The sequence below is a fragment of the Phalacrocorax aristotelis genome, chromosome 2 (genome assembly GCF_949628215.1).
Source record: "Phalacrocorax aristotelis chromosome 2, bGulAri2.1, whole genome shotgun sequence".
NCBI lineage: Eukaryota > Metazoa > Chordata > Aves > Suliformes > Phalacrocoracidae > Phalacrocorax > Phalacrocorax aristotelis.
Window position 1 is genome coordinate 47444830 of NC_134277.1, and position 27848 is coordinate 47472677.

The 27848-nt window shown below is 40.8% G+C and overlaps 1 protein-coding gene across 2 annotated transcripts; it reads right to left on the bottom strand.

Moving 5' to 3' along the window:
* Positions 1-184: 184 nt before the first annotated feature.
* PIK3R4 (phosphoinositide-3-kinase regulatory subunit 4) lies at positions 185-27848 on the bottom strand. 2 transcript variants are annotated; one of them, XM_075083371.1, is made up of 20 exons: positions 27758-27848; positions 26761-27543; positions 25288-25421; positions 24507-25089; positions 22079-22213; positions 19931-20152; positions 17312-17485; positions 15995-16140; positions 13703-13906; positions 12626-12827; positions 10859-11058; positions 9676-9886; positions 7531-7696; positions 6628-6792; positions 5234-5445; positions 4821-4952; positions 3315-3415; positions 2176-2264; positions 1715-1823; positions 185-805 (listed from the first exon to the last, which is right to left on the bottom strand). In XM_075083371.1, the coding sequence occupies exons 2-20, from the start codon at positions 27488-27490 to the stop codon at positions 635-637; spliced, it is 4086 nt and encodes a 1361-aa protein (XP_074939472.1). In that variant the 5' UTR covers positions 27491-27543; positions 27758-27848; the 3' UTR covers positions 185-634. The 2 variants fall into 2 exon arrangements, with proteins under 2 accessions (XP_074939472.1, XP_074939473.1); XM_075083372.1 differs by lacking the exon at positions 6628-6792.

Below are 27848 nucleotides of genomic sequence, written 5' to 3' on the forward strand. Positions count from 1 at the left end.
AGGGCTTAGAATTAGACTCAAGCCAAGAGCAAGCTGGATGCAAAGCACAAAGTACAGTTGAGGATCTGACACAAAGTTAAGCTGATCTCAAAGAACAAGTAACAGGCCAATGGCTCTGGCAGCTGAAACTACAGAATCACTGCAGAGGAACAACTGATATAAAGACACCCAAGTACCAAACATGGAAGCTCAAGTGGACTTTATTATAGTTATTAGAATGTACAGGGATGTTAGTGCACTGGTTCTTATTTAATTTCTCAAATTCAATATAGGAGCAGTCAGACACTGAAGCACTAGTACCAGCTCTTTGCTTTTTGCACATTTAGAACGTGTAAAGTGGGACGTCTTTAAATCATATTCTGAAATATCCTTGAAGAACAATGTAGTCAAAACCAGGCTAAATTATTTCTTCATAGACCGCTTGGTATTTCAAGGAAATGCTAGAGATACCAAACATCTTTAATAAAAGAAGTGATGAAGTGCTAACAGGGTGGTAGGATACAGATGACCCATTTTATCATCACCTTTACAGTCTTTAAAGTCTATTCCATGATCTGGAAAGAGTCCTTGAAAACTTCATTATAACACTATTTCTTTATTACAAATATTTACATGCTATATATTAGTACAACTTTTATTTCCACACTTTAACAATTCCATCTCTTGATGCAGTTACTATAAATCCTTGTGTGGTCTGGAAAGTTGCAATATCTGTGATGATATCATGATGTCCGACAGGGAGAGACTCTGGACCCTTCCGAGGGGTCTCATCAGTGGGACCCAGTTTTTGCTTGTTTTGAATTTCCTGTACAAAAAGAAAGTGAGAAATATTATGTACAGAAATCCCCTTTCCAAATGCTTACCTTTATCACACATATTAGGATGTAAAAAGATCAAAAAACCTCTTAAACAAAAAAACCCCAATCTCCCACCCTTTGATGGTGTTCTTGGGATTACTCCTTGGTTCATTTCTTTTCATCACATACAACCTAAGTCTTAATCTGAACTGACAGTACAGCTCTCTGATTAGGGAAAGAATAATTTTTTCTCATATTTATTTCAATGACACTAAGATTTAATAGTCCTATGGGGGGGCAGAGGGGAAGCTACCGTGACACACACAGCTTCCCAAGGTTTTGATAAAGATTGGTTCAATAGCATGAATACAATTAAGAACTTCACATAAAATACTCAAAAATCATAGTGCATAGGTAGACCCTCACTGACTTGGACTTTTTTTTTTTTTTTTTTAAAGTTAAACAGTCACCTTTGAAACAGCACTCATTCAATTGCACTGAAACAAAACATTGTGCTAAAAGTCACTCTGAAGGGTGTAATAAAAATTGCAGAGTTCTGCTACCATATTATTTTGGTCCTGGTACCTCTCACAATGCCTTGCTAAGGATCCTACAGAAAAGACATTCCAAAGACTGATCAAAATCAAGAGTGTTAATGCACTAGATTTCAATCTGCCAAAAGAAACACAACCCTAGTTTCTGCACGTATTATTTGGTACGTCTAGTTCTGTCAAAGACAACTGATTCTTTTTCTTTTAAAATAACATCTTCCTAACTGCCTGAAAATGCAATGCTGGCACCATCCACAAAAGGTAAGAGTGAGATAGTTATAATTAAATCCGTCATGCAATTACTGGAACCCAAGGCACCATCCAAAAGGCAAGCAGAATAGGTGTCTATCAAACAAAGCAAAATACCTGAACCACCTCCGTGCCCTCAATTATCTTTCTGTAGTAGGAAACAGATGGGCAATTAGAACTTCCGGCAACAACATATGATCTCTCAGGGTAGGCTAGATCCCAAAACCTAAACACAAAGAAACAAAAAAATCTAACATCTCAGCTTGATTATCAGCTTAATACAGCCGTTTAAAAGCTGTCTTCCTAATATGATGAAAACGAGTGGGCACAAATGCTATATGCTTCCAACACTTAGTGGAAGACAGCAATGTAGAGAAATCGACAGTCATGTCAAACGCACACACGAGCTATCGTTTTGTTTCACACAGCCTATCAAGAACTTTACAGAAGAGTACACGTCATGTTTCAGAGAAGCACGGAGTTTTGCACTACTTCGGCTGAGAACAACTCTCTCAGCTCACTGCTGCTTACTAATGAACACATCTTCAGCATTATGTTTTTTACTTCTTGAAGCTTACCTTATTTTCATGTCTGAGCCTGCTGTCAGTAATATGGGATTACCAGACGCTGGACTACAGTATATTCCGTGGATGCTGTGAGGAGAAGGCTAGTAGGGAAAAGGGACAGATAAAAATGAATTACCACCAATAGCTGTTGCCAGGCTTCACAAAGGGAATGCATTCTTTACCACATTCATCCATCCATCCAATTTCCAAATGTTTCTGACAAATGCCAAGTTACTTTGTTAATGGGCCGTATCTTAATATAGGATGGTAAATTGCTTCCTTTTATTCCTTATGTTTCGTAGAGCAATGCAACAGATTTAACTCCGCATAATGCTTTTTTGGAATCCTGGAAATTACATTCTCAATGACGGCAAAGGAGAAAGATTGTTTCTAACAGAATCAGGCAGGCGAATCATGCTGAAAAGCACATGGATGCTCAAATTTTTATGCTATGAAGGTATTAAAGGACACGTAACAGAAAACCAGCTTGAATCACAAGTTCCCTGTGTGCAAAGTGAGTGACCAAAATGAACTCAACCTGCAATCTTCGTAGCATGTACTAATTCAAGTTTAGGTACATTCCAGATCTGCATTTACAATATTTATAGAAGCAGCTGTGGTTATTTATGTGTATGTATTTATGTTTTAAGAAAGATATCCCAGATTGCTCCTTCCCCAATTAACTCCTTGAAGAAGAGCAACTTCATGCTTTAAACTAGCAGCTAAGTGTTATAGTGGCATTATGTTTCAGAAAGAATGTGCAAAAGAGCAGACGCTTACAGAAGTGTGCACAATCCCAGAAACAGGAAGTAAAAGTAAGTAAAAGATGCCACACCATGAATTTTGGCTTACTGTAAGCTTTACAGGCTTGACTGGCTCATGGGTTTTTGGATATAGCAAGTGAGTGTTACAAGTACATTCCACAGAGTGTGGAAAATACCAATGAAGATTCAATTACACTGCTGTTTTACAAAGGGGATTTAATTTTGACAGCAAAACAATTATGGTGCCAAAATAAATCCCAGGGCACGTTCCTGGTGCCAAACTGGCAAGGCCTTGAGAACAGGTAACTGTACTGACACACAGCATGGAGTCTGAGGCTGTTCCAGCCCCAGCTACAGAACAGAAACATGAAAAGAAAAAGACCAGACCTGCAGCTCTGAAAGAGGAGGTGCACTGCTGGCCCACAAAGTGAAGCGTCGGTCGCCAGTTTCCATATCCCACATGGAGACTTCATTATTGCCTTGAACAGCTACAGGAAAGGTATTGCCAATGCAAAAAAAAAAAAACAAAAAAACAAACCAGGTCAGTTAGCCCTTGTTACTTGTGTTCTACTGACATGATACAGGGGGCATGACACAGAGACACTCTCCGCTCGCTCTCTGTGGCATTTGGTGTTAGTCTTGCTTTCGTGGTAAAGCCGTGCATGTGTTTTGTTGGTTCTACCATTTAACAGAAGCTTCACTCGAGTTAAAGTGCCTCATTTCAGAGAGTTTAAAAGAAACCTGCTTTAATCTGCAACCCTTTTTAAAAGGTATTAAAACCTCAGTTTCCTCCCTAAATAACTTTTCATCCTTCTTTGAGAAGGATGGATCGTCTGTTCAGCATGGTCATCAGGGACTTTGGAGACTAACCCTGGGCAGGTAAGACAGCAATCCAAAGTTACAAAGTTCAGTAGCTACAATGATGTTCCACACCCATGTTTAGCATGGACAGGCAAAGAACTCTGTTCAAGGGACTGCTTACATGCCTGGCAGCAACCTAGCAGGCAAGGACTTTTTTGAATATTATTAAAGTGATGAATTTTGTCACTCATTTATTATTTAGCAGGGAGGAAACAAACTAGAAAGCACAGAGAAGCTTGCTTTATTTGTATGCTTTTCAAGAATTTTTTTTTTCTCCCAGCGTGGTTAATAACTAGAGCAAGATGCGAAGCCTAAGAAGCAAGTAAAATATAAAACCCAAATTTCTCTTTTTACAGCAACTTTATCAATTTTGTTACTGTAGGATTAGTTTAAGCTACTTGTCCATTTCAGAATGTGTTCCCGACACAAACACTTAAAAGTATATGACAGTGCCACACACGGTGAGGGTGAAGCAGCTGTGAGCACACCAGATGAGGAATCTCGGGAGATTTTCAAAAGCTCTAACCCATGAATCTAATCCAGCTGTGTCAAGTGGGAATTGGAATGGGACAACCTTTCACTCTCTGCTCTTCAGAAGCACTGAAGGCAGTGGCAGAATTCCCATCATTGTATGTCACAATTTTGGGTTTTGTCTTTCATAACATTTCATCCTTAAAAAAGCGACGTGGTAGACAGCACACAGGGAGGGACCCTCATGAGAGTTGTAATGCTCAGAAGATGAGAACTGTGAAGACTGACTGTCACTTCCATAACAGCTTAGCACTACTTCCCCACCCACCTGTTTTTTTAATTTCAAAAAGCCTGGAAGAGAACAGTGGCAGAACAAGTATGAACCTCCCCCTTTTCCTCTCCCCAAGCAAAGCACAAGAAAAACTACAAGGAAAATAAATAAAAACAAAAACCAACCAAACAAAAAAAACCTGCCCCCAGAACTTGAAGCAGAAGCTGAAACAAAAGCTGCTTTAATCACAACCTCTGGCAACTATGAGGTAAGTTTAAGACCTCTTTTACCTGCAATTACCCAGGACTGATAGACAGGATGCATGAGCAGGCGTCTGATTCGGGCCTTGGAAGGATGAGAATGGCTGGAGATAGGTAACTGAAACCTCATGTCCCAGCACGCCATGGTACCATTGCTCGTTCCTGGTGAGAGAAAGCTCCCCACAGTCAGAGGGGTAAGTGTACTGGGTTTTGCCCATATCTTTGTGCTCTCTTCCAAGGGAGGTGGACTTCAGCCTCAAGTACTTAAAGGGCAGAATACTTCCCACAAATAGAACGGGAGGTATTTTTCTCCTCTTGTTTGAGGAAAGCATATTCTAGTCAAGTCAGATCAAGCAAGAGCTTGAGCTATAGTTATTGTAAAAGAAAACCAGAAAGAGGGGAGGGAGAGAAGATAAAGAAGCTAACAAGAAATACGGGCTTACCAATACACAGCCAGCATTGGTGTATGTCCACAGCAAACGAAGTTATGAGGCCTAACTTCAAATCATGTTTCAGTGTCCAAGCATTGCTGCTAGATCGCAAGTCCCATCCAACCAGAGATCCATTAACTGTTCCATAAGCCAGTACTGACTGGGCTCCTGAATTGAAGTGATGCATATCTACCACACAGCCATCATCCTTCAGATCTAAGGACCTTGATTAAAAGAATAAACTTATTTAGAAACAGATATGACTCTATCCAAGTTTAAGACTCCTTCCAATAGCTAATGCTGAGCAGCATTTTCCTCTTCATGTCACTTCAAGGCATCTGCCAGAAACAACTTTCCAATTTTAGTACAACAGATGCTCATGCTCTCTCAAATCTCTCTGCTGACAGGACCTGCAAGCTTTCTACAGGCTATTAAAATGCTGCCAGCAGCTCTTCGCAAACATAAACATAACTCTGTGCTCTGGGTCTCTCAGCGTGTTTGGTATTTCTCTCTCATTCATGCTCCACATTTATCAGATACTCATCTACCCAGACTTTACACGCAGGAACACACCTCTCCATGTTATACTGCCAGCGCTGTCATCAATCACATACTGTGTGTGCAAATGGACACCTTCTTCAGGCACAAACGCAGCATATACCAAAAGGGAAAATACAGTTTTGTAGTTTCCATCTCCATTAGATTTGGCTTATTTCATTTCTGAACTTAATCCCAAGTAAGAGAGTACATTTGTCACAGAACCCTTACTTTTACTTTGGACAGAGAAGAGGCCTTTGAGATGGTTGCTAGATTTGCTGGGGCCTGCACATGTCCTTCATTCAAGCTGGAAGATTAAGCTGTTGAATCAGTGCCAAAATATTAAAAAACTGCCCATATGGAGAAGTAAGGAAGTGCTAAACCATCCCCAAAGGCTCCCCTAAATAGTACCCCATCCCCTCTGTCTTTGCCACCTTACTCACATTAAGAGCCTGGGAGAGAAAATTTGCACGCCTGATGCCAAACCACATGTACCTTTATAAACCTTTATCTAATGACCTGTAAAAGAACCTCCAAAATTTATAGGTATTAACATCATAACGGAGGAGGTAAGAAGCTACCAATACCAGTGCATTAATGAAAGAACCGAGAACTATTCAGACTGACTCTTTCAAGCTCATGAGTCCAGTGACACAGGAGGCACCAATAACCTATAGCTATGAATTCTCAGACCTGCACGGTTGCCTTTCAACCCTTTTTTATGAAGCAGGATAAGATCATGAATTACCGCCTTCCAGTACAGCCTGGGCTCAGCCAGCAGGAAGCCTAGAGCAAATCAAGGGATCTAATTGGGGAATATAATAACAGCTTGAGCTCTGCGGTGAGATTTGACCGCTCTAAGTACCTACCTGCTTTGTATTGGATGAATTTTAGGAGATTTAGGGAGCTTTGAAGCTTCGATGCTAAGAAGCTGGATGGCACCATTATCTGAAGCTATAGCCAAGTAATGTGAGCCTTGGCAGAATGTAAGTGTCTTTACATGTCCTCCAATCCGAGAGTATGTCAAAATTGATCTAAGCAGTAGAGAGAGGGGGGGGGAAAGGAATTTTTCTGTGGCACATTAAACAAAAAATTACTTCTCTCAAACACCTACTTAAAACCAATGTCTCTCAGAATAACATTTTGTAAGTGTTCCAGAATCTGCAAGCTTAACTGCTCATCTTTGACCCTATGGGTTATGAGTCTCCAATTGCAGATGCACACATTTGTCTACCAGTACAATAAAAGTCTAACCTAGATCTGTATCAAAGTAGCATACTGTAGTTACTGTTGTTTAACTGATGCTGCAGTCCACTACTTTTTTTCCACAGTATTTTGAGACATTCTTTTCTCCCAAAGATTCTCTCACAGAGACTGTCAGCCCCATACCACCCATGTTTCAGCCAGCAATCCAGCTTTCCTGCATCAAATATCAGCGGATGAGACAATTAAACATAAAACTAATTTGTTCCAAAACCTCAGATGGCTTTAAACAGCAGCACCAGAATATATTTATCTCTGTATAGAAATGAAATCAAAAAGCCTGTAATTACTACAACCACGAAGCAGTCCCTTTGCATTTGCTAGCAATTTTTTTATTAAATAATTGAAACAGCAATCTAATATTTTATAGTTGCATACAAAGAGGAACACCAGTTTTTCATTATTGAAATCTCCAGCACACCCACAAGTGATTCATATTTTGCTCCCTGCTCTAATTTATTTTGCACTCTGAAACAGCAGACCCCAAATCCTATGAGTTTTAAATCTACCTGGTTGTAGTGGTTTTTCCTTCCATTTTTTGGCTGTTCCAGATTTTCACTGTGCCATCATTTGAGCAAGTGGCAAAAATGGAGTGTTCATCAGAGACCCGAATACGGTTCACCGCAGATCTGTGTTCATGAAGGTGAGCTACCAACAACCCTTTGGGACGCCATCCTGCAGGGGAAAACAAAACTATGAAGTTTTGTGTTGGTTTCATAACTTAATAGGAACATGAAAATTCCCCTGATCCCATCCACCAACAGCTATATTGGGATATAGTCATTACAGCTGCAAAGCACAGAAGGCGCTGAAAACACAGAGCTAACACATTTTAAATATTAAAAGCAAAAGCCTATTTACTCAATTCTAAACTAAACCCTATTGGCAGGTCTGGGTAAGAGTTTTCTCTGAGATGGGTTCCATGTACAGTCAGTGAAATTACGAAGAGCCCTTCTTCGTAGACTTTATATAGAGATATTAGTGCACAGTTCTGCTATCAGCCCATGCAGATTGCTGTGCTGCAAATGGCAATCCCATAAATGCCCAAAATGCACATAATGAGCAACACATTTGAACAGACTGAAGTTCCTGGATTGTCTGTAGAGCACCTGAAGTGACAGGCTCAGCGTTGCACTGCATGCTACATCACAAGCCTTATGTACCTAATAAGATGAAATAACAGCTCTTCTAAAATCCTATGGAAAATTTATTCCAGAACTTCAAAAATAAATTGAGGAGTTGAGCTGCCACGCAATAACTCTTGCCAAGAAGTTGCCAACGTTTGTGCAATACGTCTCCTCCTCTGAAATAAGCAGTGCAGAAGTATCTGGCTGCACTTCTAACACACATCTACTGTAGTGAAGGATTAACAGCAGATGAAGATAATGACGTACAGACCACAGCAAATTTCAGAATAAGACACAAACTTTAAATATGAACATTTTCTGGCACTCACTCACTCATGTGGCAGAGCAGGTCAGCTGCTTGTATTGGGACACGTTATTTCATAGGTTGTAAAACCCTCTTCAGAAGACAAACGCACGGCTTAGCCAAGCTCAGTCAAGGTTAGCTATGTTCAAACGCTTTCTGGTCGGACCATTTTCCTAATGATTTTCTACTGCTTCCCCGAAACTGACATGGTAGCTGTATATTGCCCAGATATGTGCATTTATGCTAGATTTACCAAAAGACTTTAGCATCACTGTGTTGATTACGGCAAGCCTAGCTGCTACAGATTCTGCTCCCAACATCTGGAGTTTAAGCACATGAACTGCCATTAGTAGAGGGCAGTCAGGAATCTCCATACGAGATACCCAGCAACAGTGCACGGAGTGGAGAACACGAGCAGAAAACGCTGAAAACTAATGCAAGTAAATCCCAATATCAATTTGGAGCTTCAAAATTTAAGGTGGGCTCATGGGAAGATGGCTGCGATTTAAAACCCTGTGTTTTCTCCCAGAGTGGCTCCTAGAGCCCTAATTAGCAAAACCTGGGTGTTGCTCCTTTCCGGTAAAGAAAAGGGGACAAGAGGTAAAAAATGTCTCTCCTTCCCCTCTGCAAGCAACAGTGTAGTATGGGAACACACATCTCTCTCTGGCTGGGCCTTGTGTCGCTGTCACCACTGCTGGTGAGGACAGTCTCCTTTGCAAACAAGGGCAGCTCAAACAACCCTCCCGAGGGTGCATGCCACTGGGTAAGAAAACCTGGCCAAAAGGTTCAGCACTCATAGGATGGCTGAAAATCTGAAGCCACCCCAGGCAAAGTACTCACATTTCCCACCTCCCAACACTGTGTTTCTCCCCTTGCCCAAACCAAGCTATAGCCTGTTACAGGATGGCAAGTTACCTGCTGTATACTTGGTTACAAACAATCTGCTTCAGAAAACTCACTGGAACAAAGTGCACAACCTGGACTTAAGACCAGTGGTTTGGGTCCGTTACTGCAAAGGTGAAGATCTCGGTCCCAACCCTCTTTCATCGGTCATGCACGTATTTTGCCAAATAGGTGTTCTGCATAATAGGCACATTTCCTAAACTAGTAATTTCTCCTCTTTTACTCATTTTTTGCATTTTTTTCCTGGGGACGATGACGCTTTGACTCAAATTATATACTTTTTATTTTTTGTATAACAACATCAGTAGCCTGTGATTTACCTGGAGGTGGGGGCTTGCTCTCCCACTCAGCGTTCTCCATCATCTGTTTGGCAAGTCTCTCTGCATTACACTGTTCTCGCTTCTGCTGGATCAGCTGCTGAAGTTCAGTTTTGCATGTGGTGATGCGTAACTGGTGTGCAGATGGGGACGCTGAACTGCTTGGTACCTGCATGGTCGGTTTCCTGGGTTGAACAACCGTTCCATCAGATGCCTGTAAGAGGTAAGCACTTAAAAATATATGCCTTACATTCTACACACATAAATCCTGCTCTTAAGATTACTGGGTCACACTGAAAAAAAAGAATTGGAAAAATGTTTTTTATTGAATCAATTAGCAATGAATTAGCATTTTAAAAAATCATGTTTGCATGAAAACAATTAAAAACAGTGAAAATTATTTTTATAGAAAAGCTTAACCATTCACTTATTCTACCCTGCTTGCCTAGTCCGTTCTGTATTCTATTTGTAGAAATTGTATTGTGCTGTGCACACCTCTTAATGCGATTGTTACAGAAGCAGTTATTGCTCTCAAGACTTACAGAATTACAGGTTAGCTCTCGAATGATTTTTTTTTTATATTGGGCTTTAGAAATGAAAGCATGAAGTGTTTCTCTCTTAGTTCAGCGTGGACACTCATTTAAAGCTAACAGAAGTTAATCTCCAACTAGAAACAGAATAGAAAGAAGGATTCATTGTCAAAAGATGCTTCCGCAGCCTGCAGGGCTCCCAGCCCATCCTTCTGTAGCCAGTACTAACTTATTATAGGTACAGGGTGTCTAAATGCAGCTATGATGTGATACACCAGTTCCAAGTTAAAATCATGACATCTCTCTCTTCCTCACAACACATATCAGGGCATGCAATTTGAGTCTTCCCTGCCAAAAAGAGCTCACCTAGTAACTGGCTAATCCACAAAGCCCCATCTCTTTATGCAGAGCATCTATTTGTTAGTGAAACTCTTCCATTCAAGTGACTAAGCTTACTTCCATCCTCTCTCAATTCCTATTTTAAAAATAAGAACTTGAAAGTCGGCTACTCTGCTAGAGAAGAGGCCAGGGAATAGCACCAGTATAAAATAACCTCCAAACAAAACAAGAACACCACATCCCTATAGTCCTACTTGGCTTAAACTGAAGTGATTCAGTTGTTTTAAAGATGCGAAGATAGTATTTTTCAGCCCTACCTGTGGGGAGGATGACAAAGTGGCACATATGCCAGCTGAGGACTCTGAACGAAGTGGTTTCCCAGCCTGGATGGCTTCAGGATCAGTAGTTTGCCCATGTCCTTTGGGTATTGGCTGGGAGATGTTAGTTGGTTCCAGGGACCCAAACATGCTTTTCCATTCTTCATTTACGTTTGAATCTTGCTTTACGTGTTTTCTAGCTATAAGCAATCGGGAAGGAGAAGTGGGAGGGAAAGAAAAAAACCAAAGAACACATAATCATGGCAACATTCACTCAGGCTGATCATTACTTTCAGGCTACATGCGAGTCCAATGTTTACATGCCAATTTATTATTTATATAGTTAATAGAGAAAAATGTACTGCTAGGCTGTTTAAACCAGCTGACAGGAATTTATGAGGCAAACAGAACACATGTGGCAAGTGCTCTGTTTACACCTTCTTAATCCTACAGCTGACTCATGCAATTAATCACTCCAGTACAAGGAAATTCTGAGTCTAGAAGGCTGCAGGATTAGACTTCACGTGACAATTTTTTCTTACGAGAGTTACTCCACTACTGGCATAAGACAGGGATAAATTTGTAATAGCACAGTACACAAATCACTGTCAGTGTCAAATACAATCAGTTTTCCATCACAATTGCAACATCACCTGTAAGTCAAGAACGTTATCTGTAAATAGGAAATTTATTTATTTTCAGCATTCCTCTGGAGTCACTTAAAACTGTAAAATATAGAAAGCTAAATGAAAACATAGGACAAATTGAATTTGGACAAAGTCAGTAAGGAAGATAAAGGTGTGAAGACTTTGCAGGTGACAGTTTTGGGTGAAGTCAATCAGTTCAAATGCACACTTCATACACTAACTTTTAAATCCTGTCCAATCCTGACTCCACAGGACGGAAAACTGAAAAATCCCGTACTTATGCACTTTCCTTTAAATTGACATGCAAAATATTTGCAGACTAGCATCTTAATTCTGTAAATAAGATGTCAATAACTACCTGGTTTGCAGATATGTCTGTATTTTTACATCTGAAAACACAGAACCTATCAGCAGTGTACAGAGGAGGGCCGTACAAGCTTGACAGAGCAAAGAGGAAGCTCACTGTCCAGCAGACAAGAATTTTGAGGATACAAAGAACTGGAATAGAGTTAGCAGCAAGTGGATTTCAAAGCTGAACAAGGAAATAAGTTTTTCAAACTGAAAGAGGAGCAGGCAACAAAGTAAAATGGGGGTGGATGAGCAACTGATGAACCCTAAGGTCAAAAAGCACGTACTTGGTGGGTGAGCAACAGCTGGCACACCTCAGTGCCAGCCTGTTTCAGCATCACACCTAGGCCTCAGTTTCCTCCAGGCTACCTCAAGAAAATATCCTGGATTTTCACAGATAAGGAGCTCATCACTTCTTGAGAAGACACAGAGATAGCAGAAAAGTAGCCTTCAGAATTTACACTGTTACCATGGGTCACTAGAGTCCTGTTTGTCCCAATCAGCTAAACAACCTGTGCATATTACTACTGCAAATGCAGTCAAACTAATTTAAATACCCGCAGGGGCAAAATATCCCCATCTTTCAGTCATCCAGAGAGCATTCCAGCACCCCACACTTCAAATAGCAGCAGTAATTTTCTTACTGCAAAATCAGTGATAATTTTGTAGGCTGAATTACCGAGAATGCTTGCTGAGTAAATTAAAGACTTAATTCTCTGGACCCTGAAAGAAAGGCTATACTTTACCTATACAGACCACAAAATATACCAACCACGTTTGTCATCAGGCTCCTGCTTTGTTTTAACAAGATCCACTTGTCTCCCAGTTATTCCCAGAGCTGACAAGTCAATCACCCCTTTCTGACTGCTGTCATGCAGATGGCTCTGATCCACTATATTGGCTTTAGCTTTATTTGATTTTAACATAAAGTCTTTCAGTGCTAACAGTTTGTCTTCTTCCTCCTCAGTCATCCCCTATAGAATAAAAGGGAAAATATGATTATTTACTTTTGGACAAGAACATACATCAAGGCATGAAGATGTAAGAAGCAGTAAGATTAATGACTGGCTCAAAAGTGGAAGGAAAGAGGACATCCCCAGAATTCAAGAATCAGTCTATCACTCATACAAGACTTTGGGTAAGCTGCTGTAGTACAAAAATATCTTCTCTCCTCAGGAACAGGGCTAGGAATAGTGAAAGGGCAGAATAGCATTTAATACTGAATCACTGTCTAGTGCAATCTGCTTTTTGCCACCTAGGCCTTGCTTACAGCTCATAAGCCACAGGAGAAAAAAAAAAAAAAAGATTAAAAAACCCCATAATGAACCCACACACGCACACACACTCTCAGCTGCAGTCCTTCCTCTTCCCAGTTCTCACTACTTTGTGTGGGTGATTCTTAGGTGTTCCCCTTTTCATATATAAGCCTCAACACCTTCCAGCTCCCTTTGGCTTTTGCACTGTTACCTGCATATCTACCTCTTCAACAAATACATACTCTTCTCTCCAACGCAACACACACTGCATATTCTGTAACCTGATACCACCACAGATGTGTCACAAATCTGAGACATACAACTGAAGTCTTTAAAAAGAGGATGCGTTTGGGAAATCCAAACGTGCGGTTGCCCTATTTCTGGCAGATCTTTTCAGAATCTTCCTTAACTCCTGAACTCTTTGTCCTACAAACATGTGCTAAAATCAATGAAGTCAATGGTTTGCAGGATCAGAGCCTCAGACTGGGAGTCCCTCAGAGCAGAGCAGCAACTGCAAGTTTAGGATCTGTGGAGATATACAGAACCCAAGAATCTCAAGCCTGACTTTCAAAGTACAAATAAAAAACAATCACTTGTGAAAGTAGCTTCTTCAAGAGCTGTGCAATGGCAGGGTCCTCTGGGGGTGGGCAGTCAGGGAGAACACCACTCCTCTTCTTCTGACGCATCTGAAGGTGTCGGAAGAGGCTTGTGATATCCTTTGATCTTAAGACATAATCAAATATGGAACGGCTGACAGGCTCTTTAAGTACACTTAGCAGGACTATTTCTTTATCTATCTGCAATTCAAAAAGAGAGACCCATCAACATTGAGGATGATATCCCTGTAAACAGGGGGAAACGTAAATGATGTCATCTCATGTCTACAATGTTTGCACTTTTGTTTTTTCCCTAGCCTGAAAATCAGTAACTGGACAACTGCAAATATTAATATAAAAATCAATCTCTTCCTCTGAAGGCATGTTCTAAAAACCAGTTTCCAGCTTAGTCCTGACGAGATGCTTTCAAACTTACAACAACAAAAAAATCATGTAGGACTTAAACGTTATTGCACATGATTGTACCAATAACTTAGGTTCAACTTCTCTCCTTTTGTGAAAATAATATCTTTCCCTGTGTTGGTCATATCAGGTTTTCTCCATTCTCTTTCCCTGTTCTCCCAGAAGTCTCAGAATGTTAACTTGGCATTGCCAGATGGGATTAAAAAAATCTACTACTAGTACAATGATATTTCTAACCTTGTCTGTCTTTGTCCTACATTTACCCTGTAAAAATACCAACCAGAAGAGCTCTTCCCCCGTGTCAGTCAGATTACTGAGTTTCCTCCTATGTATACAGGGGAATAAGGATGCACAGGCACGTAATTAAGGAATATTCAAAAGCGTATTGGGACATTAGTAAACAATCATAAGAAACTGATGAGTTAAGGCATAATTTAGAATAATTAATTGGGGCACTCATTATAAAGGTTGTTCATTATTATTAAAACAGAAAAAACCCAAACTAGTTTCTGTTCTCCCAGGTGGCGATTCAACGTCTGTTTGTGTCCAGAGAATGTGTCTGGACAAAAGGCCTTGTATGCAATCCAGATTACTTGCAGCCCCAACATTTCTCTGAGTGCACACTTTTATTTTAGCACTTGATCTTTTCTGTTTCAAGAATAGGTCTTAAGATGGTTGGGGGTAGGGCAAGCCATATTCATGAAATAGGCTCCCAGTTACAGTCCCACAGTTAAATGGCCAAACCTAATTTGGCCCAAAGTTGTGTCATAAATGTTTGGATAGAAGTTAGAATACTCAAAATAATTAATGCAAGATGGTGGGGTTGAACTGCAGTTATTCCTTCACAACAGTGTCAGAAGACCTCATTCTTATGATGTGCTTCTCCTAGCTGCCTGTCTACATGAAAAACAACTTCAAAATTAGTCCAAAGTGAGGACTTCTTTATTAGAGTCCAATGCAACATTACCCCCTACTTGCTTACTATATGTAGAATTGTATAGCAAAGATGAATACCCTAAAAAGAAGCAGGAAGTGAACAAGACAGAAATTTATCAATCAATGCTGAAAACACAGCACAAGGTGTCTAGGGAGATATAAACAAGACAAAATATTATTTTTAGTGAAGTTATCACCTGCATCGTTTACAAGAAATGTTGAACACATGTTGCACTGCAACAGTTTCTTATCTATTTAAACACCTGACAGATGCATTCTACAGGTCCTGAAGTTATATGCAAAGTTGCCTATATGATCATATTACCAGGATCGTGCAGGTCATTCCTAGACACATGCTGTTACGAAATGACTTGACTTAACCATGCTGAGCACTCTGCCCTTACCCTTGGCAAAGCGCTGGAATACAGGAGTAGCACTGCTGAAATCCCAAGCATGGTCATCACTACCTAACAGACTGCTCATGTTTTCAGAGGGTCAGGCCCACAGCCAAATGTGTTAGCAGGGCAGGGCTGGAATAGCCTTGTAGATGAAAGCATAGAACATGGAAACACTTGTTTCACTGCCAACTTCTCATGCCTTTTAGATTCCTGTAAACTAGCACAATGTTGCAAGAGTTTGATTGTAAGCAAGGCAGAGAAGGGCTTGAACCAAAGACACACCTGTTGATTTTAGGCTTTGTGAAGTGTTCTGCAATTTGCAACAAATTTGAGACAACAGTCTTTCAGACATGGAAGGCAATGGCCATTCTGTCAGTGTCTGACAGCAGAGATCAAAAAACTATATCACTTCTAACCTTAATTGAAGAAAAAAAAAAATCTGATATTCTTATAGCTGGGACCATGGCCAAGGCAGACTTAAGAATTATGACTAGTTGAGATATGCTCACATTAATCGTATTTGAAGTATTACCTGTATTATTGGTTGTGTGATGAAAGGATGGAGGTATGGCATTAGCTTGCAGTATACATCAGCAATATTCAAATACTCTGCCACCACAGTGATAAATCCAACTGCACCGTAACGTATCCAAAGATTAGGATGACACAGGAAAGGTGCTGAAAGAAAATTAGGCTGTTAAAATATATCATTCATATGAAAAAGAGGGGATTGTCCTGTATATGGCAGCCTGTGATGTCATTTCTTTCCCCTAGAATTATGCCCAAACTGAGCCTTCCCTCCTGCAGAGCACCGGGGTGAACACACTCATACTGAGAAAACTATTTCATGGAGTTCACTGTGCTTCTGCTGCTCAGCTTCCTTGCTGTTGCCAAAAAGCATATTTTTTCTATTTATTCATTTCATTTCCTAATTGTCAACTTCAGATTTGCAAAGGAGACTAATCCAAAAATAATTCTCAACCTTATTCTGGACAATTACAGAGAATCCTAATACCAGTGACGTATTTTTTTCTTTTTAAGTAAACACTTTGTTCCTTCCTTCTTCCCCTCTCTTCCTTGAAGAGTCACTACTTATATTTTAAGATTATCAGACTCAGAAGTCCACCTCAATTACGTGGGTTTTAAGAAGATGTAATCAAGGGACTGTATCTAGTCATGAGATATAACCACAGATCAACTGCCCGAAATTCTGTGTGCCTTTGAAAAGCCATAACATTAGGAAGAAGCAGACTACACCTCAAAATAGGAGTTGGTATTTTCTTTTCCATAGACAGCTGGTAAATCTTGGGCAGGTCTAAATTAAACTGATAAGCCTGATGAGGAAGGAGAGACAAACTCTGTATTCAAGGTCCTATTGAGCTAAATGGGTTTTAGAAATGGTGGTAGGTACAGGACGAGAAAGGATCATGCATTGTCTGGAGGAGGCTGGATTTGCCCCTTCTTCAAAGGCTGATGGGTAAAAATTTGCAAGTTATGTGCCTGATCAACTTCCAGAAGTAACGAAGAGTTTTTCTTTTTAGGAGGTTGGCAAAAAGAACAAGGAAAGATCTCAAAGCAGAAAGTTTTTGGACTAAGTGTTGTTTGCTGCTGTCCTATACAAAAACAGAGAAGATGCTTCCAATTTGTTCCACCAAAATTATTATTTTAGAGTTCTGAGCACTAACATGGCCCAACTAGCAACAGTTCATTAACACAATTTTGTATAGATTCTAAAACAGTACTATAGGTTTGCATATTGGATAGTTAAGCTGACGGTGAAGCTTTATGTAGTACTAAAATTTCTTTTCTTAACTAGGAAAACAAGATATTCTCCAGTATTCCAACTTACCAATATCACAAGCAAACTCATAAATATGGGGCTTTTGCAAGAGCCCTAGCTGGCACATACAAGTAAGAGCATTGAGGGCTTTATAAATGACAAATTCTTCAGCATCACTGAGACCTTGCTGAAGCAGAGGTTTCAGTATTGATGAGCTTTGCCAGCCAACATAAGCAGCAACACCTGAAACATAAAAAGAACACATAAAAATACAAAGTAGCACTTCCTTGCCTTTCCTCACCAAAGTTTAAAACTGCTATCCCACAGAGACATCTCAAAACAGATTATTAGGCATTAGCAAAAAAGGAGGCTGCTTTCCATTCAAAGTCAGACCAATATTCTGAAAACTGTTTGATAAAAGCAGGTCCCTGTGCCTGCAGAGGTCCTTCAAGATGCCAGGCATAGATGTCAGCACACAGCTGGCCAGCAGCATGAAACACTTCCCACGTCTGTTGCTTTCCACAGCTGAAACAGCAAGGCAAAAGCAGCAGTGCTCCTAAGGGGTGGGGATGCAGTGCCTGCATTTGTACATGGAAAGGACAAGTGAGCAACGATGAAAGGTTCTGTTAGCAAGATTTTGTCTTTTAACTTAGCAATGCTTGTAATTGGAGTATGATTCAGACTCCTGAAAAGACTGAACTGGATACTGGACTAATTATCAGCAAGGAAAGTCTATCGCATACACTAATAGTCAAAAAGGAACTTTTAGAACCAGCTTCTAAAAATCCCCCAGCCTGAAATGGCTGCAAGATTTGCTGTTCAGTTAACTGGTCTCAAATTATTTGCTACCACGAAGCCACCTTGACCCTAGTTTCAAAAATAAATTCAATTTTAAAATATATTTCAAAATCTTAGAAACAAGCCAAGATCAAAAGCAAAATGAAAGTAATTCCTTTGAAGCTGCATTACAGTAAAAGAAACTCCTTTCCCATTTTTCTTCCTTTCCCACATGAAAACCAGCCACTGGCCACATGAAATTAGCATCTGGAATTGCTTGTTTAGATTAGATAACCCATCTACAATAATTAATCTCTGGCAACAGTCAGTGAGATGGACCTTGTTGGATTTCTGATCTTTTCTCTAGCTTTACATCCAACAAGCTAACATTCCTTCCCACAAACAACTGGGCAAGTCCTCTGATCATCCTCAAGAGGAAAAAAAAAAAAAGGTTTTCACTGAATAGCTCAGGCTTATTGTTGCTATCATCATATCTGATACACAGCATAGACCATAACTGCCTCTGCTTCTAACCCAGTTATTTGGGATTGGTAAATACCAGAAAATTCAATGTCTTCCCATCAGAATCAAGATTAAACATAAAATAAACTTTATCATTTACTCTAATAAGATAATAATCAATATAATCGCTCATGTATTAATGCTGGGCTTTGCAACCAGTTGCTAAAAGGAAGAGAGGAAGAAGGGAGAAATAGCACAGGTAAGAGAAATCCCCTCAGCGACACTGTTACAGAAGGGCATCTGCAGGCAGAAGTGCCTGCATGTACTTAAAGACGAGTTAGAGCGCTCTGTTTTAAAGATGTGCAAAAGCTTTCAGTAAAACAGTCTAAAACAAAAATATATAAATTTTAAACTTTATCTGAATTCTTCTGTGGAGGTTTTGAACAGATATTGGGAGAGGAGGAGGAGCTAAAAATATAGGTTACATATCTTGACTTTTACACTTAGAAGCCTCACATTTCTCTACATGTCTTTGCAAGAAGCAAGGACACGGTGACCTGTACTTTGGCTACCTGCCAGAAGAATTGCTCCTTCTAAACAAACTCTGAAAAGTTATTAGCATCACAGCTTGGCAGGGTTCGCCAGCACAGCATTTTGTGGCTTCCAGTCATAAGGGAACGTGTGCCTACCATAATGGCCCTGATGGAACTTTGATCATGCTCGTTTTTCTTACCATGCACCTGTAGTACCATTTCCCTGCCCAGGGACTGCAATGGGAAAGTTTTTGACCTGCAAATCCTGAGCACTGACTCTCAGCAACAGTCATGTGGAAGAATTTCCAACATGCATGAAACATTAGATGTACTTAACAGCTGATGTCATCATTGGTAAGATTTTTTAAATTGTTATTAAAGATTCTTGTCAGCTCAGAAAACTTAAGTGAGGTTTTAAGGCACTAAAAGAAAAATTTTCATATTATAATTTTAGCCTATACCAATGCGTAGTTTTCATCATATGAACAGATCTATTGAAGTTAATGGGACCATGCACACGTGTGAAGTGATGAATCTATTGGACAGCTTGCAGCAATCTTAGTATTTACTTGTCATAATTTAGCTTTCTAAGCCAGTGGCTTTAGCAAGGACTCAAAAAAAAGCGCATTTAAAGTTTACTTTTTATGTTAATCTAACCTTCACTTAAATGCCTCAGTCTCATTCGTATTAAATATTTGGACTAAATGAAAAATCTGATTGTATTTACATTGTTTTGCCTTCACTCCCTAAAGAAACATTTACACCAAATAATTCAGCAAAGTCTTTTCCTATAAATTATGGAAGTCTTTACAAGAAAGGGCTTTCATATGACTGTTAACAGTTTCCAAGATATGCAAAAATTAATTTATTTACGTTATTATCTCTCTAGTCTGTTTGGCTGAAACCAAACACTTACCAACAATGCTGTCAAAGAAGGCTCCTCGAAGATGCCAGTCATTCTTATCATTTAAAAAAGTGATCATATGAGATAGAAGAACATCATTGGCTTTCTGACGTCCAAAAAAGACACAGAGACGTGTTATTCCATTTTCCATCAGCGTTTGTTTCACAATATTCTCTGGGTCACTTAGCAAAGTAACAACTTTCTGCTGGACCATTTCATGCAAGGCTTGCAACTCTGCATGAGACAAGAGGATGAACATTTGGGTTGGCGAGAAACAACATGTGCACGTGTACTACCTGCTGCTAAAGGAGTTATGCTGACCTGCCATCTTGAAGAACTCCCCACTCAGTAAGACGGACAACGCAACAGAACCTCAGCAATTCCAACAACTGGCTTACCAAAGACTTCAGACTAAGCATGAGGTGGTGGCAAAGCCAAAGAGTATAGAAAAGTGAGACATTCTTCCCAGATCAATGTATTCTGAACCTGTCATAACTTCAGCTAAGATGATCCAGCTCATTATATATCCAGGTGAAATGCAAATGTGAAGAAGCATCAGAACAAGTCAGCGGCAATGTTACAACAGTAAACAAAATGCTTCAAGGCAATTCTGGTTTGGTACGTTTATCTGACTATCAGTTTCAAAATTTGTGAACTGACAACAGATCAAGAGTATTTTTAGTTAGGTAGATAGATTGGCTTCACTAAGGATACAGAGAGGAATAAACGATACTTGAAAAAGTGAGTACTTCCAATTTCATTAAATATCAGCAGTTACCCCAACAATACCGACAAAAAATTTCAAGATGACCTTGCCCATGGCTTCTACTCCATGGTACAACTAAAAAAATATTTACACTAATTGGAAATAACAGAATTGCTAATGCACAGGCTGTTATTGAAAGCTGGACAAGGGAGGTTCTCAAACAAGTAGCACAAAAATTTCACCTATTGCTGTCCCAGCTTTGCAGGGGTCATTACCATTTGCCTGCAGTCAGAAGACCAGCTAATCTGCTTTCTAACATGACTCTGTCAGTCACATGCAAAAGTTGCCTTCTGGCTTCAAATTTCTCATGCTTGGTTTCTGAAAGGGTACTAAAGAATAGAACTATTCAAACTGGTTTCTTCCTTGTGCTACTTCTTTCATCTCCAAGCTATTTTGAGGGATAGAAATACAGCCCATACGACGGGGCTTCCTCTCTCACTCCTCCGCAGTTCTGAGCACCCCATGCCTTATGTGAAGGAACTTGAAGGGGATTTTTTAATGTTTGTTTTTGGTAGGTTTGGGGTTTTTTTATAGTATCATCCTGCAACTAGTTAAGAGATAATTGAAACATGCCTTTTTCCCTACCAAATGAGTATATGCAGGATGTTTACCAATTACGATTAGTCACAGATTGATCTACTTAGCCCAAAAGAAAAATGATGGGTTTTAACCACAAACTATTCCCAGCTTAGAAGACTCATGCAGCATTGTTCTGGAAATCTACGCATCGCTAAAAGGCACTGGAGCTGACACACAGGTCATTAATTACCATCCCTCCTTCCCAAGGGAAGGAAAAAGAATGGCCATCCTTAGGATTTTAACTCATTCTCTGTGCTACAGTTCCAACAGCAGAGATAGCAGTGTTACTGCCCAACGGCATCCATACATTCAGCATCTTCAGGCAAAAAGGTGGACAAGAATTGCCAGACATAAGAACAGAAAAGAATAATGACTGAAAAATACAGTACTATGACTATGCTAGAAATTGTCAGGTTTTTCAAAGCTAACACTGCCTGCCTCTTCGATGGAAATGGTATTTGGAATACAGCCGTGTTTTCACAGCTGACTTGTTTACGGTACTCTGAGTGAAGCTGGATATGCAAACAGGCAGCCAGCATCAGAGTCAAATACCTTGAGAACTTCTGGAGGGAAAAAAAAAAAAGATTGTTATTATTTATATGCTTTTTTTTTTGTCTTTCCCAATGTTCAGAACAGAGATGTCTGTTTCTGCCTGAAGCTGTAACACACACGCTTTGATACCGGTCAAAGAAAAGCATTCTTCCCATTTAATAGGAAGGCTAAGCTTTCAGAGATGAGGAACATCAGTACTAACTAGGAGCTTTGGCCCATGATTTGCGATTATAAGCAGGCAAGGTAAGTAGAAGTGACATTACCGGTGTCATAGTTATCACTAGGGTGAGATGTTTCATCCATTTCTTCACCATTTGGTTCATTTTCCATATTCAGATTTTTCAGCTGTACTAACTCTAGAAATCTCAGAGCTGTTTCTGCCAACAATGCTATGTTTTCTGCAAAGGAAAACATTTTGGTTAAGAATTGTTCTACTTCACCAGTTTACATCAGTCCGATGGTCCCCAACAAGAGATTATTACCACTGACAAAACCAGTCATGATGGGCAAATGGGGTTGAAATTACAGAACTGGCTCTGGTCAGCCCAATTCTGCTGACCACGATGCCAGTGAAGCTATCAAGTACATCAAATCACAAAGTATTTTTGTCATGTAAACAAGCAGAAAAATTATAAGGACATTAAGTGTAACAATGACTAATTTCAGTCCTCTAGAACTAGCCCTAAATGCCACGTAATCTCAGTCTAATGACTAAATAACTTGATAGAATGTAAAGGCAAATTAACCTGAATTAACTAACATGCCCACGTGGTAGACTGCAACAAAACAACAAACCACCACGCCAGGATATGTATCCTAGGGAACAACAACAGGGTTACCCTTGAGGACTGGATTCCACGTTTAGAACATTTGTCCCTGTATCTATCCACGTGACTTGGCACCACTCTGCACTATTTGGAAGCTGCTGAAGCAGCTCAGGCTATATTATATGGGTCCAGCCATATGGCTGGCACAGGAAAAATCCCATCGAGGCAGAAGTCCCACTTAAGCAGCCGTTCTGAGTGTCATCTAAGAGAGCAGCAGCATGCCAACAGAGCCTGTCCACAGCCCAGATCAAATCCTGTAAGTCACCAGCCTGACCACTTCCAAAAAGCGTGCTGTAATAACACAAGTTAACCCAGGTGTTAGACTACCTTAAAAAATATACACACATATATTTGAAATTTAAACTGCTTTCTTAAAAGAAAAGCTATTTGAAATTAAGGTAACTTAATCAGACTTAACCATCTACAGTTCAAATAACCTTTTCAAATTTCAGAAAATATTCTAGCTGTACTCAGTTTGAAAATAGTCCAACCACCAAACAGAGAGAACCTCTGTGTAAGCAAATGCAACTGGAGTCTATGGGTACTGAGACCTGTAGCCTTTTTGCACTTGCAGAAAAGGAGACTGCATTTTGGGTTTTTTCCATTTCAGCTTATTTAAGAGGTTCAGCTTTATATTAGTTCATTTTAAAATTAATTATGAATAGCCTATAATTTTACAAGATTTGGGGTTTTTTCTTCTAAGCTACAAATAAAAGCAAGTCATGAAAAAATGATTCTTTCATAAAGCCATAAATGTGGAAGATCAAAGTGATCAAAAGCAATTGGTTCTATTCATTAACTGTGTGTTATCTCCAATAATTAGTTTTATCAGCTTACTTAGTAAACAAAAGAAAAATACCTGGGACATTTTCAACCAAATTCTGCATTTATAACTTAAAAAAACCAAACAAACAATCAAGCAAAATCAAACTCAACACACTTAAAAATATGCTAGTCATAGCAAATAAGGGAACATGGTAAATAGCAAATATGGGCACGACTACAAAGCTTCTTCCTGAATCAGGCAGAACTCATATCTGAATCACGTACAAAGAAAACATCTGTGACAATATAAGCCACTCTATCCCATAGCAAATAATGTAATTTGAGCCCCTAATATAAAACTTCACTTGCGGGAAAATACCCCTGAAGCGTAGCAACAAACTGATGCTTTGTTAGTTCCATGTTTATTCAGTTCAATCAGGCCACGCTAAGCAAATAATCTGAGCCAATGAAGTGACAATTAAGATAAATTAATAAAAGCTGCAAAGGGTGGGCAAGCTCAGAAAGCCCTGCTCACATGATTAAGTACACAAAGACCACTTGGACAAGCACTTTTCTTCATTACACTCTTGCTTATCCAGGAAATAAAGCCAGGGCTGCTTCCCTGAGCATGAGGCTCTAAGCTCTGACCCCTTACGTTCGCTGTGGGCAGGCCTGCTCTGTGCTACCTCCAGGCCCTAACCCAAAGCACATGTACACATCCTGCAAGTTGCTTTTACATGCAGAACTACAGAGATGAATAAATGTTAATTTGGAAAAAAAAAAGTTAAGTCACCTAGCAGAGAGCAAACATATTTTGTCAGCTCTTTAAAATGTAATTATTTATTCTGGGTACAGATCTACACTGGGAACTCATCTGTTAGTATAAATCAACTCATTAATCACCAAGTTGCTACCACAACCTGCACCAGTTAGCTTAAGTGAATACAGGTGTCTTTACCTGCAGTCATTTCTGAGACTTCTGGGGAGATTTACTGAAATAGAAACAGCAAGCTATGTGATGATTTTGAGCAGAGGAGAAAACAGTTAAGGAAATACAGAAAAGCCCAAGATTTGGAGTTTTGACTGAATTTCCTCTTACCAGCGTATGCAAGTCTGACGATGGTGGCTTCATCCTGTGCCAAGTGTGCAATGCCTGGCAGAATGTATTCTGGGTAAATGTTAATATCATTGCGTGGCACCTCTTTGACGAGAGCAAGAACTTTAGTTAGTGTCCTCACAGATTCTGCCCTCACCCTGGGCACAGAGTCGTTGCTGAAATGTAACAGATAAGGAGTAATACGATCCAGAAGAATCTCTACGCTTAATCTTGGTGCTAAATGAAGAATCAATTCCAAAGCAGCCAGTTTGGAATCACAGTATTTCAGAGTCTGTAAACAGGAAGTTATCACAGACACTAGAATAACCAGCCCATTCTCTTTTGTCTCTCCCTCGGCTTTCTCTGTGCGATCATGCCCACAGAGATTGTGAATGATGTTGTCCAGATCTTTACGTATGACCAATATACGCTCATCTGCCGATACAAACGTTTCCTTGGCAAACTGGGCCATGTAAGGCTGAAGGAAAGTGTAAAATATTTCAGGAAATGCATTGTTACGTTGCTGTTTCAAATAATCTTCAGCTGCTAAACGTTTATCTGGCTCGCGATGGACCATCTGAGTGACCTTGAGAAAGGCAGAAGTCAGAGGGAGCGGGAGAGAAAGATTAAAGGTTTAGACATTTGTAATAATAAAAAAACCAACACAAAAAAAAACCCAAACCCCAAAACCAAGCCCAAACAATAAGCCATTTGTCACAGAAGTAGGTGAAATACACTACAAACAGACCACAGATATGGTTCTAATGTTGCAGTCCACCCTTACCAGTTCTCTGATACTGCAGTCTTCAATTTTGTTTAGGACTTGATCAGGGGAAAAAAGGCCATTCCTGTAAGCCAAAAGCTGAGATAAATCAAACAAGGGTACGCCTTCTGTGAAGAGCTCTGCTATTACACAGCCTGGGGAGTAGGGGGGGGGGGGAAAAAAAGTCAAAGAGTTGTCAGAGGATTAGAAACAGACACTTTAACTTTGCTTTCTATATGCAGACAAGAACAAACCCTACATGACTCTTAGCTCAATTAAAAAATAAGCTAAGTGAGTTGCCAAATTAACTTGCAGAAAGGAGGTAGCATCTCAAGCTGCAAAACCTGGCTTTTACACTTGATCCCCGAAATATCTCCTGAGTATTTTATTTCAAACATGCCAACAGCAGAGTTTGTAATTAGGAAACATGAGGCAGTGACTTCAGACACCTGCCAGCTGGAAAATACACCACCAGAAAAGAACCCACATCACTGTCACGTGGAAGAAGAGTGCCAGTAAGTCATCATGGATCGGGCAGTAGGTCAAACAAGCAATCCTTTAACAGAATGTAAAGAAATAACCTCTATTTCTACGGCGATGCTGGGAGACAGCATATATTCACACACACAAGCTCATAAGCACAGTGAGAAATATAATGATTGCCAAACACAGCCCCCCTCATTGTGTACATGACACACGTTCTCTTCAAAAGTCCCACTCCTGCAGTTTGTTCCCAATGGTCAGCATTCTTGCTTTATCAGTGGAGTGCCCTGGAAGTTTGGCCGTGAGAGCAGCTTGCAAAATGAAGTAACCATTATCTTTAAATTCAGATTTTCCAATCTCTTTAAGAAGAAAAAAAAAAAAGGCCAAACTTATGGCTTTCAAACTGCTCAAGACAAGCCCAAGACTCAAGATGGGCTCCAGAGTCAGACTCTACTATTTGCGAGTGGGACTATGACAGGAGCTTGCTTAGTTATCCAACTTCCCACCTTTGGGGAAAATGTAATAAGAAGGGGCTTCTAAAGCCAATATTGCCAAACCGCCCTGAAAGCTGGCTCAGTCCCCAGGCAGCTGGACCTCAGGTGAACCACTGACTGGTTCCTCCTTTTGGGTCCCATGAGGCATATGCTGTGCATCCCCAGAACCTCAGCCACGAGAAGATGATAGTCTGTGACTTGCAGAACCATCTCTTTCCCAGGGCAGAGCTGAGCCATAACAGAACAGTTTGTGATTTCCCTCCTCAGATAACACAGTTATGCACTTAAATTATGTAGCTTACTGTATCATATCTGCACTTTTTCTGTGAATGAAAGGTTTTGGGGTTGGGTCTTACACTTAAAATAAGCAAGCTTTTCCACATGCCCACTGTAAAAAACAAAGTAAAACCAAAAAAAAGAACAAAAACCAAAAAAAGAAACCCTCCAAATAAGCTTTTCTGCATCCCAACACACAATCATAAACACCACCCTGGTCTCTCCTGATGTCTCCGAGTACCTGCAGAAAAGATATCCATTGCACGTTTTAACTCCCCTCTTGTTCGCTGATTGCTATTTGCCAAGTCTACCAAAGGAGTTGAAGGGTCCCGCATGTTTTCCAACTCCGTGGCAAACATACTGCCATCAACAAAGCGCTCAGGAGCAATGTAACATGTTCTCCTCCGTGATGTGTCAAAGAAGTAATTGAAGTCAGCGGGATTGTCTTCAGGAAGGTATGTTGGTTTAAAACTGGCAAAGTCAGTTAGAAGAACCCAGTTCCAGCTGGTCACCATGATGTTCTCTGTCTTAATGTCCCCATGGCGGACTCCAGATTTGTGCGCTTGGTCCACCGCTGTAAGGATCTGGAAAGCTATCCACCTTTTTTCAATGTTGTTTAGGAATGGCCTGGTACTAATTCGATCATAAAGGTTGTCCCGTACGTACTGTCTGAAAAGCATCGCAGCCTTCTCGGACAGGGTCGCTTTCTGGAAGGGAAGGCAGTTCTGCGCCGAGTGTAACCTTATCTTCAGCTCCTCCAGCTCTTGCTTGTAGCTCGTCAGGGGTAAGGTCGGATCCTGGATGGCAAACACCTTCACGACCACCAGCCCCTCCCGGTGCTTGGCTCGGGCAACCTTGAAGAAGCGGGTGCTCCCCAGGCTCTTGTCGTATTCGAAGTCGTGGATGTCCGAGAAGTAGCTGTCCACCGAGAGGATCTGCGAGGGGGCGATGCCAGCCAGCTGGTTCCCCATGGCGGCACCTCCTCCCGGCCGCGGCCACCGCACCGGGGCTCTCCCGCCTCAGCCTGGGGGGAAAACACAACGCGTATTTCACACCGGCCGCCGCTTCGGGCTCACCCCGCTCCCTCCCGGGCACCCCGCCCTGAGCGGGCCCCGCCGCCGCCGCCGCCCCGGCTACCGCCGCCCTCCCCAGGCCCCGCCGCCGGGGCAGCGCTGCGCGGGGCCGGGCCCAAGGGGAGCAGGGCGCCGCGGCGGCGGGTCTCCCTCCGCAGCGCTCACCGGCGCGGCGCGGCCCGCCCGGCCCACGCAGAGCCGGGACGCCCCAGCCCCGGCGGCGGGATGGAGCGGAGCGGGACTGAGGGCGGCGGAA

Coding starts and splice junctions, on each gene's coding strand:
- PIK3R4 (XM_075083371.1), bottom strand. CDS start 27,490: ATGGGGAACCAGCTGGCTGGCATCGCCCCCTCGCAGATCCTCTCGGTG. Junction 4,953..5,233: donor CCAATGCTGGCTGTGTATTG/GTAAGCCCGTAT, acceptor TTCTCTCACCAG/GAACGAGCAATGGTACCATG. Junction 3,416..4,820: donor TCAGTCCTGGGTAATTGCAG/GTAAAAGAGGTC, acceptor CCTTTCCTGTAG/CTGTTCAAGGCAATAATGAA.